Source organism: Aplidium turbinatum, chromosome 2, assembly GCF_918807975.1.
Source record: "Aplidium turbinatum chromosome 2, kaAplTurb1.1, whole genome shotgun sequence".
NCBI lineage: Eukaryota > Metazoa > Chordata > Ascidiacea > Aplousobranchia > Polyclinidae > Aplidium > Aplidium turbinatum.
Genome location: NC_137473.1, coordinates 44,221,506 through 44,237,991, shown reverse-complemented (window position 1 = coordinate 44,237,991; position 16,486 = coordinate 44,221,506). Strand labels below are relative to the sequence as shown.

General features: G+C 37.4%; 2 protein-coding genes across 2 annotated transcripts; both read left to right on the top strand.

Annotated features, from left to right (window-relative positions):
• Positions 1-7,830: 7,830 nt before the first annotated feature.
• Positions 7,831-8,770, top strand: LOC145787646 (cyclin-dependent-like kinase 5). The gene has a single exon (XM_082599434.1). The coding sequence runs from the start codon at positions 7,844-7,846 to the stop codon at positions 8,717-8,719; it is 876 nt and encodes a 291-aa protein (XP_082455560.1). The 5' UTR covers positions 7,831-7,843; the 3' UTR covers positions 8,720-8,770.
• Positions 8,771-8,895: 125 nt separating this feature from the next.
• Positions 8,896-12,790, top strand: LOC145787652 (enhancer of rudimentary homolog). Its single transcript, XM_082599446.1, has 2 exons — positions 8,896-11,094; positions 11,511-12,790. The coding sequence occupies exons 1-2, from the start codon at positions 10,872-10,874 to the stop codon at positions 11,723-11,725; spliced, it is 438 nt and encodes a 145-aa protein (XP_082455572.1). The 5' UTR covers positions 8,896-10,871; the 3' UTR covers positions 11,726-12,790.
• The last annotated feature ends 3,696 nt before the right edge of the window (positions 12,791-16,486 follow it).

Below are 16,486 nucleotides of genomic sequence, written 5' to 3'. Positions count from 1 at the left end.
ATGTAAACATGAATGATTTTGCTTTCAACAGGTATATTTTCAAGCATATGATCAAGTTAGTATTTTCATTCCATTTACAGTATACCTTTTAGTAAACCTTTTCGTCTCTTGTTTCATGCTAATAAATCTAGTTCGTTGCTAAACTTTATGTTGAGCTTAGCTCAAAGAGTCGCAGTCCATCAACCGCTAGCCAACTCAGACGCATAGCATGTGTTTTGGTCGAGCTTTGTTTATAATAATTAACGGTAGGTCGAACGTAGCGATAACTCCGAGTGTGGCAATAAAAGCAATCCTAGTGTGACGACATAATTACGTCATCCATCTGCGTGACATTTCGCTGAATTTACGTTGCTGCTGATGAAACACGCTTTCGCCCCCCACGGCCAAAAAATAGTTAGGCGCCTATGATTTTAACTATTCAAAAGTACTAACTTATAGACATAAACATTATTTTTTTTGTAACATTTTCTTTGTTTTATTTTTCCTTCATATCTTAAATTTTTCTGAAGGTGATGCAACCTTGCCAAATTTCTTTCAACTCAATAACTTACTTCGGTCACAAGCACGTTTTAACGTTCGCGTTTTGTCGCTTCTACCTTTTTCTACACCTTTACTATGTTGACGTGAATTGTCGCTTCTACCTTTGCTATGTTGACGTGCATTGTTTTTGATATGATGGTCAAAAATAAAAATAACTGAACTGACATGACGAATTTTAATTTCATAGTTCAAACATTTTATTTTTATTCCTTTCTGCACGATTTCAACGTTTAGCGACGTTAAAACGATGTAAAAACGGCAATTGCAATTAGGTTACGGTACCCGATAATTTCCTTTTAAAAATTTCAAAAACTCGCCGAATAGGGCACTCGCCGAAAAAGGCTCTCGCCGAATAGGGAACTCGCCGAATCGGACTAGTCGAATCGGACTCGCCGAATCGGACTCGCCGAAACGGGCCATTCCGGGGTGTAATATATTGAGTGGGCGTAGTTGCTGAAGTAAAGGCGGCCGAGAGAAAGGAACTGGCCACCCTACTCTCGTTAGTGCCGAAGGCTTAGTATAATGAGAACCTCATCCCTCGATGCTTGTATTCAAGTATGGGACTCACCTTTACCTTATACAAAGTCGCACATTTCGTACATGTACACCAGTATATAATTCGTAATACAGACACATGAGTTTATAAACAGACTATAGAGTAATTATTAAACTGTATTTTTCTTGCAATATACCATGGCACTGTACTGTATTTTTTACTGTACCGTATCATATCATATCCTCTCGAAACGTTAAAATGGGGGCAAACGACAAAACTTTGAACCCCGGTAGCAACCTCTAAATATCAACCAATCTTTATGAAAATTCACATATGTCATTTTCTCATCAATGGTAACAATATTTTAGGGTGAGACATTAACATTTACAAAAAAAGTTTTTTTTGGACCACCCTACCCTGTACTGGGTTTTTTTTTTCGGTCATTTATCGGTCATTGACCGATTTTTTAGAAAAATGTCCGGAAAAAAAATAGTCAATTCGGTAAATATGTTTGAAAAAAGTGTTGCAAGGTTGAGTTTCGCTTATGAATGAACGTTGAAGAAACGTTTGTCTGTTCTAACTTTTCTCAGATAAACCACGACAACGTTTCTCAGCGAAACTTAATGTTGTAGCTAGTCAGGAAGTCCAAATTTTGGTATGTATATATCAACTACTTGAAAGGAAATATTTTCATCAGAGAAAATGACCGACTTTTCTCAAGTCATTTCGGACAAATGACCAAAAAGTTTCAGCGAAAAAAAAAACGCAGCCCCTGTAGGGTACCGTATGGTACGGATGCAACCTAGTTCGTACCCTGAACAGTTTGTACCATACCCTGAAAAGATCGAGAGAAAGAAAGCCGAAGTCGCTGATCGCAGTTTTCACTAACCCTAACCATAGACTAATCTATGCTCTAACCCTAACCCTCGTTGATCGCAGTTTCCGCAAATATTTTTCTGCAGTTTCCGCTAACCCTAACCCTCGAGTTGTTTGCGGAAACTCCGTACAGCGACTTCGGCTTTGTGCTATTAAACTGCAATTAGCGACTTCGGCTTTTTTTATTTTTTCTCTCGATCTTTTTAGGGTACGAACTGAGGGTACGAACAGTTCAGGGTACGAACTAGGTTGCATCCGTACGGTACTTACCGTAGTTGTTTTGAAAGGGTGCAACTTAATTCGTACCCTGAAAAGATCGAGAGAAAAAATAGCACAAAGCCGAAGTTGCTAATCGGAGTTTCCGCAAAAATTTTAAAGTTAGGGTTAAGCAGAAACTCCAATCCGTGTGCTACTTTGGCTTTTTTAAATTTTATTTTCGATTTTCTCAGGGTATGAAATGAGGGTACGAATGGTTCAGGTTACAAATTAGGTTGCATCTGTTTTGAAGGTAGCCTAGTGTTTAGGATCTCGAATATTAATGATGCATTTATTTTGAGAAAGCATTTCTTTTTGATTAACATTATAAAGATAGATTGTTCCTATAGTTTCGTTTGATTTCAAAGATACAGTACTTAAAAGTTTGTAGCTAATGTACAAGTCTCCGTCTTAGTCATAAACGCAATGACATATGAATATACGTCAAAGATTGGAATCAACCAAGACATTTGGGGTAGAGCGTGTGAACAGTAAAGCAAAAGCAATGTAGTTTCACCCTATATGTTTGATCAATCCCAATGTATGACGTTATTGTATTTTGATTGGTGCAGAGACTTGTACACCAACTGCGTTTGAGCAACACATTTAAGGACTGCTCTCCATTCAGCTGCATCTAATGGATGGAATAATTCTCCGGCAACAACACTTTAACAATCGGAAAACCACACTTTGGCAATCTCAGTAACCAGCCCTGCATCAAAAGCCTCTAGGACTAGGTTACAGTATGCGAAACTACCAGGAATAACTTATTAAGGCTTTGTCAGTCCGAGGATAAAGATTCAAAACCAACCAGTTTACATCCAAACGGCAAAGATATTTCATTTTCTTGATCTTTGAAAGTTTTTATCATATCTTTCTGGAGTCTTCTAAATGTTAGTGTTGGTACCGTACATCTAGACCTTCATTGTAAGGTTGATCATGGAGACACGACACAAGTTTTGTTGCTGGGTTCTTGAACCTGGATGCCACCGATGTCGTCCCCTGAACACGTCGTCCCCCCGATGTCATCCCACGTCTATGTCGTCCTTGAAAGCGGTGTTGCCAGATTTTCAACTTTTTTTGTCCATTAAAATGTAGGTAGAAATGAGGGTTTTTTGAAACAAACTTTTTCAAGTGGAAACAAAATTTTCTGCCAGCTTTTCCTTTTTTAGCAAACATCTGAAAAAAAAAAATTAGCATAGAAATTAATTCTTATTTTTGAAATGTAATCAAATAAAATCAGAGGCTTTTAAAAATGGTAGCCACCAAATTGATTGTTTTTTATGTTTGTTTATGATTATGAACTAATCCCACAAGTTGTACCAAACTGAAAGAATAACTTAAACACCACAATAAATACTGTATTTAAAATGTAAAAGCCTACTTTTGCAATTCTTTGTGGCCTACGCTTCAGCAAAAAAAGTGTCATCCCAGTGTTATTCATAATCACTCACCGGAGATGACATGGGCATTGACACTCGAGCTGAAATCCAACGGCCGCCGTATATGAAGCTTTTTCTGGCGGCATAAATAATTGCGTGTGCCGATGTATGAGAGGACGACATAGGAGGTATGACATCGGCAGGAGACGACATCGTCGCCACCCTTAAACCCTTTCCAAAGATGCACTGTTGTAGGTATTGTTGCCAAGTGGTGCTGTTGTACACTCAGCCGTCAACCCCACTTAATCGGACCACTTGTTGGTCAAAAGTGGACTTTAACACTTTTCCAAGCTGAACATTTCATCTACTGGTGTAACAATCCAGGAGTTACTGCGGCACACAAGTTACCATAACTTTTAGACCGCGTATGTGTGATGTAGTTACTGCCAGACTAGAAGTGATTGAAAATGGGTTGTCTAATTTGACCGGTGTTGCAGTTACAAAAAAAAAATCTAAAACAAAACCTTGTGACAAAAATCATTGCAGTGTTTAAATGAAAAATTGTTGGATGTTTTAATTATACAGTCCTCGAAATTAGCGACGGCACGCGGCAATTGCCATGGTAAATGCTGCCGCAAACGTCATAATGGCCATTCTGCTACGGCAATAGAAGTGCCGTCGCAAAATGAGCACTTAATTTGGACAAAAATTGTTCAAAATATTTTCCTGTTTCATTTACTCGCAGCGGGAGTTTAATCAGCAGAAACATCGCACCAAGACCTCACCTCGGACTATTTTACTTGCTGTAAACACTCACACAGTCTTCGAAATTAGCATATCTTTACTTTGCAAAAACGTTGACGAGGCCAAATGGCAAAAGCTGAAATTGCCTCGGCAATTGCTGTGAACTTTTATTACGAAAAAATTATACCAAAACATGTAAAACAAGAAGAGAAAAAAATAATCGAAAAGTCTATCACGACCGCACTGTTTGATTTGTTGTGATTTAATAATACCAAAAGTAGCGATAAAGCGAGCAAGGCGATACCCACGCTGTTACGGTGATTCACGTTAACTCATTGGGAGGGGAAAAGTAAGTTAATTTTGGATGGATTCAACGTTCGAGTCAGCACAAATCGATTTAATTTTCCCAGCGGGTTATATCGTGTAACAACAATGCCCAATAAGAAATTTACGTTTGTTTTAAATTAATTCGAGATCTAGCGACGTTGGATTATCATGAAATAACGTTAATTGCCCAATCAGGTACCAGTAGCAAAGCAATAGCTCCCTGCGAGAAGATTACCTTGATTTACGTATACACTAACATAATTTGGGCACAATTAGGATACTGCAAGCAACACAAAGTCTGTTGGATAAAGAACTAATCAGAATCGAAATCATCGGATGCTGTATCGGAGGATGAGGTTGTCACGTCGTCAACTGGAATCCTTATATCGTAACGACGCCGGTAAAAAATAAGCATTCGATGAAAGAATAACTTTTGCGTAACAATTAAGCCAGTATTTATAAGGTTGCAAACTTTTTACCGTTCACAAGAGCATTGTCAGCGCATAAAATAGCTTGCGTGATGCTCTGGGCTACCGCTGTGTAACACACGATGAAGAAGAAGCGCATAAAATTTCTTTTGATTAAAGCATACAGCAATTGCCGCCACAATCCAAGGTTTGTAGATTTGGCGATGGCAGTGTTTTTGCCATCGTAGATGGAAGCTAATTTCGAGGGCTGATTATACATCATCATCATATCTCAATGGTCAGTAATACATACATTGTCCAAGCTTTCAATTTAATTCAAAGTAGACTGGTTTATGCTTGATAGCATGCAAAAATAAACTGCTTGTCTGAATTGTAGTTGATAAACATAGTCTGACTTTATTTTACCTAATTCTGTACTACTCTTTTTGCCACTGGTAACATGCAAACAGAGATGGGCAAGATCACCAGTATTGGTGATCTTGAAGATCAAGATCAAGATCACCAAGAATAGGTGATCTTGAAGATCAAGATCACCAAACTAAGTGATCTTGAAGATCAAGATCAAGATCGTGATCTTGAAGATCAAGATCACTTTCAAGATCACTTTTTGTGTACTTGAAAAAAAATGAAGTTTTTGGTCAATGATGTTGCAAAAAATAGTTACTATACTGTATATAAGCAACCAGGGTAAAGGTATATAGTTGGTATTGCTAACTTTTACTTTTAACTACTCGAACGCTGGCCTAAGAATTGTAATGAGTTGGTGACTGTTGCTATTAGGCCTATCAATTGTTGACGTAGTTTGCGTAGAATCGCAACGTCACCCCAAGGCCGAGGTTAATTACAATAGTAGCCTACTGAAAAAGCAATTAGTTTTATGCTTTTTATTTATAATAAATAAATAATAATAAAGTTTAACTGCATCATTTTTTACCAAATTTTTGTCTGGTTTATGTTGGAGTTTTTATTCGTGTTACTAAGTTGTTTTAACTTTCACTGTGTTATGTCAATGTTTATTGCACCATTTACCCATCTGGCAACCTTAATACTGTTGTCTGCTATCAAAAAAGTTCCAGAGGTTTGCGGTCAAACAAACCGCTCCATACTCAGACCGTAAACAAGTCTTGGTCTGGTTGATTTGCTGCAATAAACCACTTTACATGACCAAAGTCGGCTAGAGTCCAGATTTTTTAACACCGCCATTCTACACTTTTGAAACATCTAAAATTGGGTCAAAGAAAGCAAACATTTCTTTAAAATTCACACATGGAAATTGTGAACAAAGTTAAATCATTTTTTATTATACGTCAACATAAAGTACACGGAAGTTGACTTATTTACTATGACCAACACCGAAAACTTTTTCAATTTTGAAATGGCAACACTGACCAGATTAGATGGAGATTTTAAATCATCTTTTGTTCGACACATACCAGATTAGCAGTGGCTTAATGTTAGTAGTCGCCACTAACTACTTTGTACAGTACAAGTTTTAAAAAAATGCCTCTATCTAGGAAGTAAACTTTAATTTTAAAGTGATCTTGATCTTATTGTTCTTCAAGATCAAGATCACACAAAAAAAAGTGATCTTAGATCAAGATCAAGATCACCAAAAAAAAAGTGATCTTCAAGATCAAGATCACGCCCATCTCTGCATGCAAACTTTCAACAACATTTTGGTGGTTGTGCTGAAACGCATGAGGCAGCCTGGCAACACTGGTACAAGTGAAATTTTTATGAAAGGTAAAACTAAAGTTCAAGACTATATGTATTCAATCAATTTTGCATATCATAGTGGGCCAAGATAAGGTACTTATCTACAAAGTATGAGCACATACATCTTATTTCAATCTTCAAGAAGTCCATTGAAAAAAACATGTCTGCAAAATCCTCAGACTTATTCGCATTGCCATTGATTTTATCAGCCACAGTTTTGCAGTTTACTCTGTAGTCTAGTTCTACAATATGCAAAAGGTTTCAACTGCATAATATTCGACCCATTTGCAAGTTTTGTCAAAACAATTTCAACACTGCATGCTCAATGCTCATTTACAGTAGTTGTAATTTCTAAACTGCTACTGCAGAGTTGCCGTCCAGAAGTTACAAAGGCTGTCATGTGTGTCTACAAACGATGCAAAAGCACAAATTTGGAACAAACTTTACTTGTTGACTTCAAACTAATGCATACTTTTTCAGTGAAGATTTATCAATGCTTGAAATTGTCACTTTGATTTTTTAAAACGTTAGATATTTAACTATTTCTAAAAAAAAATTAATGAAGTATTTGGAAACCCTGGTAACTCCTGGACCGCTACATGGGTAGTGGCCAGTGGGTACTCATAATCAACTGAAATGTGACTCAGAGATTTTTGAAGTTAAGCTTGACTCTTGATTTCAGAATGATGATTTTAAGTTGCTTTTAGGTTTAAACTTTGCTATTCTAAAATTTCTGACATTTACTTTTTAGACTGTGGTACCCTGTCTATATAAGGCTATATTTTATTTCAATATTACCGTATGTTAAGTTTTTTTCTTTGACATGTTTGCATAAATGCCACCATGTTTGTTACTCAAAGAATATGGGTATTTGGGTAATGCATTTCATGCCAAACTACAGTGGATTTTGCTATTGATGTTTTTTCCTGGAGTAATAAGCTGCCGTGGCCAAAGAACGATTTGACATATTCTGAATTCTTAGTTGTCACAAGTTGATAAAGAAATATTTATTTGTTTTTCTTATCGTTTAGGCATATTTTTTAATTCTCAATCAAGTTAAGAAAATTTTGCTTATTAAAATGCAAAAGTATGAAAAGATAGAAAAGGTTGGTGAAGGTACCTATGGAGCTGTATTCAAAGCAAAGAATCGTGAAACTGGTGAAGTTGTTGCGCTGAAACGTATGCAATTGGATGATGATGATGAAGGAGTTCCTAGCTCAGCATTAAGAGAAACATGCATTTTAAAAGAATTAAAGCATAGAAATATTGTTCAGTTGCTTGACATTTTACATAGCGAAAAAAAGTTGACCCTGGTGTTTGAATATTGTGAACAAGATCTCAAGAAGTATTTTGATTCCTGTGGTGGAGAGATTGATCCTTTGACTGTGCGATCTTTCATGTATCAGTTGCTGAAGGGGGTAGCGTTCTGTCATCAGCGAAATATTGTCCATCGAGATCTCAAGCCACAAAACTTGTTAATTAACAAAAATGGTGAATTAAAACTGGCAGATTTTGGTCTTGCAAGATCATTTGGTATTCCAGTTCGCTGTTTTTCAGCAGAAGTGGTTACTCTGTGGTACAGACCTCCAGACGTTTTGCTCGGTGCAAAATTATACAGCACTACCATTGATACTTGGAGTGCAGGTTGTATATTTGCTGAAATTTCCAACGCTGGCATACCGTTGTTTCCAGGAAATGATGTCCATGATCAGTTAAAAAGAATTTTCAAAGTACTGGGGACACCCACTGAGCAAACGTGGCCTGGGATGAGCACACTCCCTGATTATAAAAAAGAAGTTTTCCCCCTTTATCCATCAAATGCAAATTGGTCACTTTTGACACCAAAACTGAGTCACAAGGGTCAAGATCTTCTCAAGCATTTAGTTGTGTGCAACCCTTCTGAAAGGCTTATGGCAGATGTGGCTTTGAAACACAACTACTTCAGTGATGAATAACATTATAAAGTTGCTGTGTTACGATCTTGCTAGAGCTATGCAGTTATTTGTCTTGAACGGTTTTATTTAGGATTCGTAACTACCTTTTCAAGAATTGCAAAAGTTGTACGAATCTTGTGAAATAACATAGTTAATATAATATTTTGGTTCTTATGCTTCTGCATTGACTAGAAAATATGATTTTGTTGAAAAATCTTGCATTTGTTAAGTATATTTTATGTAGGCTAAGCAGTAAGCACATTGCATATGTATTCGTTTATTTATGTAATGTTGTGATAATTCCTGTCATTATTTAAGTATATATGTTTTATTTACGCCTATGGTTCCTGACATGGGGTATGAGAACCCATCGGAACCAGTATCTAAACCGCTTGGCACCACAGGATGGATGCCGTGTTTCTGCGTCTACAAGTCGTGGACCCTTTTATATTGCTTTTAAGAGATATTCTGAGATTTAGATTTTGTTGTAGTAGCCTTTCTTTACTGTACAAGAATACATCGTAGGGGCTTGTATAGTATCATATAGTATATAATACAAAAAGGGGTCTGCTACAATTCGGTGAGTCCGATTCGGTGAACCTCTAACCCCTAACCCTAAAACGGCAATGATAATTAGGCTACGGTACCCGATAATTTAAAAAAAAAATGAAAAAATCACCGAATAGGGATTGGACTCACCAAATCGGACTCACCAAAACGGGCCATTCCGTACAAAAAGAAAGGTCATGTTCAGTGACTTTGCCTGTTAAAATTTGTTACCACTTTTGAAGCTCATCAACTGCGTTGTTTTTTATCGTCGCTTTTGGTTGTGCTGTATAATGATGTAACAGGCCTTAAAACTCGTGTTTTTTTCCGGCAGCCATCGTGGCCTACCGAGAGCTCCTTCTCGGCGGCCAAATCTGCGTGCTTGGAGGCCAAAATACAATAACGATAGCACAAGTAAATAGCATTAAACTTGCAACAATGTTAAAATGATCACTTAGCGTTATTGAAGTCTGGGCGACGTCCTGCAATAGAATCGTTGTACCACGCATTAAATGCTTTATCGGGATTGTAATCCCTCATTGCGGGACCATTTAACGACCCTAAATTGTTTTAACTGCTCGCAGCTCAGTAAATTGTTTCAACTGCATACCGCCTTACATAAAACCTGACCATTTATTCCGTTATGATGTCACCATTGAGGGTGGAAGTCACTAACCCACAGCGTTCTCAACTATGAAGACACGTGTTTTACCCACGGATGTCAACTAACCTCTTCTCCTTTTTAACAACGATTCAATGTCCGACAACATTGAATCGATATAAAAACGACAATATTGCCAGCCGATGTAAATTAGCACTTCGAATTAATACTTCGTTAAAATAAACATCGGGAATTGCAAACAAGACTTACAGCGCTGGTGATCGCAGCTGGATATATTCAATACAACAGTAGGGACTGTGATGCGTTGACCTAATTCTGCGTCACTCTTTGATAGTACATATTTTCGACATTTAATCCACGATCATTCTATTGCGAAATTAAATAATTGGCTAGAAGAAACCGGCGGCCAAACTTGGCCGACGGAGGAGGTAGCACAGGCGGTCATTCAACCACTACTTAGCGGCCATGGCCGCGATTGCCGCCGGCTGCTTTAAGGCTTGATGTAAGTCATATCAGTATCACTATATTTTGCAAAATTCAATTGTGATGTTTGTTTTTTGATTTACATTTTTCACAATGTTGTTAACTAAAACGTTAAACGATGTGGCTGTGATAATTGTAAGTTTTCATCTGTAGACAAGTTTTTGTTCTGGAGATTGAAATGCTTTCATTGAGTTGTCTCATGAGTGTTCCAAATATTGTACTGATTGCTTATCTTGCCTTTACTTGTAAGTAAGCTCTGTTTTCGAACCTTGCTTGGTTCCTGATAAATATATTGACCTACTGTGTGTAATAGTGTGTTGGATATTCAATTGTGTATAATGGTCTGCTTTATTCTGTCAGTAAGATTGTATACTTTTTCCCCTCACAACTTTAACGCCAAGAACTTATCATGATTGCATAGTGCATACAACTGTGGTTCACGAATTCGTGTTCATGTATCTTGTGATACTACTTTAGAATTCCAAAAACTATCATAGGTAAAATGCAATTCATGAAACGATAATGTTCAACTTAAAAAATTGTAAGATCTTGATGTTGTGCAATACGTATCGTTGGAAAGAATCCGTGTTATTGGTACATATATTTCAGGTTATTATTTTCAAATCAAGTTTACATTTCTTACTAGCAACAAACATGTCACACACAATTCTTCTTGTCCAGCCAACCAAGAAGCCAGAAGGGCGTACCTACTCCGACTATGAGTCTGTGAACGAATGCATGGAAGGTAACTGTAGGACTAGGTTGCCGATTAACAGCACAAGCATCTCTAAATCTCTGTTGAAGCTTTTAATTTTAAATTGAAGTTATCTTCAATTCGTTTCATGTTTCAGTGTTCCAGCTCAAATACCAAAATGCTGATTTTCATTTACTTATTAATTTTGATAAACCTATTGGAATTGGAACAAGAATCATGTTAAATATTTGCATGTACTTAACTAAAAATATTTTACACTTTGTAACTTCGTTGTTCTCATTGAAAAGTCATAAAACTTGAGATCAACCTTTAAAACATTTCTTGAACAAATATTTTCATCACTCTAATACTGTGACTGTCTACACTCTACAGTCGACGCTTAACGTTTTTCAATATAGCTTTGTTTCTCTTTCATGTATGTTTTCTGGTCATTATTCCAATTTCAGGTGTCTGCAAAATATACGAGGAACACCTGAAACGGATGAACCCCGACTGCCCGTCGATCACTTATGACATCAGCCAATTGTTCGACTTCATTGATGAACTCTGCGATCTTTGCTGCTTGGTGTTTCAAAAGAACACTTCGACCTATGCGCCATACAATAAAGATTGGATTAAAGAGAAGATATACATCCTTCTCAGAAAACAGGCTGGAAAATAACTGACGATGAAAACTGCACGTTTGAAGCAATTTTACTGACAATGCTTGCATTAGGGCAAATAAGAAAAACTTTAAGACTTAGGCGTTTGTCGCTGTGAAGGACTCGTTTCGCGTTAGAGATAATCCAATCAGGCAACTGCAAACGAATAACATCATCTGGCATCTCGAATCTTTATCGAATTACCAGTTGTCTATTTTCTACTCGTTTGCATCGCGAGGCGACTGAACATCTTAACCTGATTAAATCTCTCAAGCTAAACTTTCTTGAGCACATACTGCATCAAGAATACACTGTACGTTATATATAATCGTTTCGGGAAAAATGGAATGAAGTTTTCTGCAGATAACCTCAATACTTTGCCGATTCAAGACCATGTGCTTTTTGTTGCTATCTGGAAAAAGTCAGTTTAGAATTATCGAAACGAGTTTGGTTCGAGATTTTTGGTCGTCTTGCTAAGTTTTGTGAAAGATAAAACATAACCGCTTGCTCAGGAAATAAAAAAACTAAAAATACTTTTCAAATTTGAAGATTTCAGCCAACGTGTTTGCAAACTGCAATCACCTTTATCGTGTTGAAGCAAAACTTCATGCTATCGAAACCTTATGAAGACTCTGATTAAAGAAATCATGTTCTGCTCTAAGAGTGCATTTATGGTCGTGTAACTCAAATGCTTTCGAATATAAAAAAAAATTCTTAAATCTCATAGCCTTTATAAATAATTGATAATATTGACGATTGCGAAAAGTGTGATGGTTTCTTTGAACCGCTTACTTGTCACTGTTAGCGTGTTTTCTGGCACAACTCGGCTCATCATTTTTAAAGGGACAGTACAATCAAAAATATTTCAATTTTTTTTATGTGAAATTTCAGCTGTGTTTGGTGAATGGCGATAAACTAATTTTAGTCAAATTGAGTCAGTTCCATTCGTCAAATGTCAATTCAATGTTAAAATGTTGTTTTTTGTGACTACTTCAGCAGCGACGACGATTCCAGGCCGTAGTTGTCTAATTTCGTTTTCGATTAAATTTGCAGGTGGAGTTGTAAAATGTCGTTTATTTTTCAGTCACCAGCAGTAGAAAGAATGAATACTGGAACTCTGCTATTTTCCGTTTTCAAGGCAATGGCTTTGGCCCGGGTGGCGTGTTTGTAATCTGTAGGTCTGTGCAGCATATAGGGTATTTTGATCGATGGACACTTTAACATAGGACAATTTTCTCTATGAACTAGCTTCACTGCAGCATTGTGAACCTTCTAACACTTAGCCAGAGTGTTGATTCTAGCTTTGAACTTTGTTTGGTAATTACAGAAGAAAAAAGGAGTGTTGGCAGGGGGTGGGAATCGAACCCACACCATCGAAATACCTACTGTCTAACGCTAAAATTGTAGATTATTAAGACGTCATAAAGATGTGGAACACGCTCCTTGAAGTCCAAAATACCCCATTTTTACGTATTTCAAAAACTACTTTTGGTGGAGTGACGGAATTGGTGTCTAAATGCACAAAATATGCGGTTACCTATGACCACTTCTAAGAGTCAAAAGACGTATCCAAAGCAGAAAGGGGGTTATTCAAGAAAAGTATTTTTTGAGAGGCCTAAATTTTTATTTTTGAATCATAATAATAGTGTATTTTCGAACATTTTTTGTTATTTTTCTATTACAAAGTCATATTATTTTATAACGTGACGTAATAATAAATATTTGATGGCCCATAATGTCAATCACAACAAAGATATGGTAAAATGAGGAAATCGCCGTCCCATCTCAAGATAAATAACAACCTTGCACTTCTGTCCTGACATCGTGTGTGTCGAAAGATGCAGATTTATCTCTGATGGTCACTAAGTTGTCTTATTACTGTTACTGTATAAGTAATGCAGCGTGGTGATTTTTCCATTTGTGGTACGCAAGGAACCAAATTTGGGTACTTCACCCATCCTGCCAAAGTGCTCAAATTGCCGGAGCGGTGTGCGTTTTTTCCTTATTCAAAACGATTGTCGGAGGCTGTTGGCCCGCGGGCATTTCCACATTATTAAATCTGGCTCGCCTGGGAAAACGTTTGGACAGAATGGACACCCCTGGCCCTAAGGAATAGCCTATCAAAGGCTGTGTCAGTCTAAGATTGACCCTGATCGGTAGAGCGTGACATGTAGTTCGCAAATCAGTTAAAAGCATGATGCCGTTTTTAATAATTAATTGAAAGGATTGTTCTGGAGGTTCATGTCCCTAACGCGCTGAGTCAAACCTGCTTGTCGGCTCTAGGCAAAATTTGTTGTGTTTAGCCTACGCTTCGCTTAATTTTTTTTAGCGCCCTCACCTGCGGGAAAGGCACCTTCCTATAGGAAAGGCAACACTCCCATTTTCTTCAGTTCAATGTTATTTTAAATCCCGTCCTGATGGCTGTGACTTAAATTTTGCATTCTATTTCGGTGTTCTATGTAAAAACCTAATTTAAATCCTATAGTTTGGTAGAGAAAATAAACAAGTTGGTGATGGTCTGAAGTCGTGACAGGGCAGAGTAGAGCAGTGGTTCTCAAACTTTAAAAAAAAATATGTGTAGCCTAATGGTTGCAATTTTTTCAATGACACACGGTCCACCATAAAGTTAAGGTAAGTTTGCACCAAAACGTTAATTAAACTAACCATTCATTTGTTACATGCAATTAGAAATTCACTTGTCAAGAAGATGTGTGCACCTGCTTTAGTGTTACCAGTTCCATGTTAGGTTGTGTTTTGCACAACGCTACCTTCACATTACGCATCACATTCATCCTGTTTCGAGCTTTTGTTTTGATAGCGAACAGTGTTGGAAAGGAAATCAACAGTTTTAGTGCCCTCTTTGCGATATGGGGATAGGCCTATGGCTCCGCCGCTTCAGTCCAAAAGTCGCAACGCATTTCTCAGAAAATAGGCTTTGCATCCCTTGCATTCACCAAACCAATAAACTTTTTGAATTAAATTGTCTTCCGAAGGAAGATTGCTAACATTTGTCCCAAACGGGTTGTTGATGAAACTATTTTGGAAGACCCTGTGGGTTGGAAAAGTAATGGTAAATTTCATCTCCATGAGTGGAAACGTGTTGTGGCTTGTCTCCAAAAATGGTAAAGCAGATGCAAATTGCTATTAGCCCTATGACATCACTCAAGCGAAAAAGGCTGCCCACGGCTCAATCTGCCGTATTGAAGATGACGTGAAAACGCGACTGTCTGGCGTTAGAAAAAGAAAGTAGGCTACTGAGTTTGCTAACTTGGATATTACAAGCACGTCCAAATGTTTAAGAAAATCCTACAGCGTTTTTTGAAAGTTCTTCGCAATCCCAGAATATTGCTTCGAGGATCCCTATAAAGGGCCACGGATCCTTAAACGACCGCGGACCCCACTTTGAGAACCATTGATCGGATAGAGAGACTTACTGGACAAGGTCTCTGAACGCAACAACTGTCTTTTGACAACCTTAAGGGACGGTCCAAGGATAAGATGTAAAAAAGTTGAAACGTTGCACTTCTTTTGTCCAACAAGAATGAAAAGTGGCTAAAGAAGGTAACGTAGCCTATAGTAAATTATAAAATTGTGACCATCATATGACCAATATGTGACCTATAGGCCTACGTTCAGCAGAGGGAAATTTTTTATCGTACTTTTTTGCAAGCATCGTTGAGTACAGTGGATCTGAACGTTTTTGTCCCTTGGACCCTTTGTTAACACTCCTCTAAAAATTGTAGCCTATTTGCAGGGCCGGATTTAGCCTAAGTGCTGCCCTGGGCAGATAAGAAAAGTGCTGCCTCAAAAAAACTTTTTCGATGGTGCGCTATGATTTATATTTTCAATTCCTTACAAAAAAGTTACTTGCGCTGTTTATTTGAATACTTCAATGAATGTCGTTGTATAATGAACTAATTGTTTAAAATCGCTTCCGGTGGGCTTTTTTTCTTGCAAACAAATCAATAATTTCTTCAAAGTCTGTAGAAATACGTAAAGATGAGTTAATGCTCAAAAATGTGAAATCCTTCATGTGACCATGCTTCAATGTAGAGAGCCGTGCATTCTTGATCAGCTTCAAATATGTATGCACTCACTTTCAAGATTCTCAAGGTTATCAGAGTAGTAGGCTACTTCTCCAGTTATCCTCCAGTATAGTACCGTACTCACTTGTCCTTATTTGCCCTCAATGCCGCCATTTTGATAAAACTTCATGAAACTAAAGTTCTTTCGTAAACTAGTCTTACTTTTTGGCTTGTTTAGCCTACATACTTTAAGCATCAAGGCAAGTAGGCCTACACAAAATAGCCTGCAACTTTTCCATCAACCTAACATTGACTAAAAACATTTTTTTCTAGGCTCCTTTAAATTTACTAACAGTGAAACAAACCGAACAAAGATTAATAAAATTTGCACAGACAAAAGCCTAGTCCTCCATACTGAGCGAGACAGATAACTAAAAGAAGCGCTAAGCAGCACATATTGTTGAAAACCAATCAAGCGTGAAGTACTCTAGGGGCTATGACTTGCCATACATGACTTGCCGCACTGTTTATAAATGTGTGTGATGTGATAACATATTTATTAATTGCTATATATCTGAATATATCTGTTGTGAATTAATATTATATTCACGTACAGTAAGTTATTATCAATGTAATATATTCGTATATTTTGCCGCCCCCAGTAATTTGCCAGCCTAGGCAACTGCCTACTCTGCCTACTGATAAATCCGGCCCTGCCTATTTGTATAAAGCAGTTTCACTTCAGTATCTATACTA

Coding starts and splice junctions, on each gene's coding strand:
- LOC145787646 (XM_082599434.1), top strand. CDS start 7,844: ATGCAAAAGTATGAAAAGATAGAAAAGGTTGGTGAAGGTACCTATGGA.
- LOC145787652 (XM_082599446.1), top strand. CDS start 10,872: ATGTTCAACTTAAAAAATTGTAAGATCTTGATGTTGTGCAATACGTAT. Junction 11,095..11,510: donor TGTGAACGAATGCATGGAAG/GTAACTGTAGGA, acceptor TTCCAATTTCAG/GTGTCTGCAAAATATACGAG.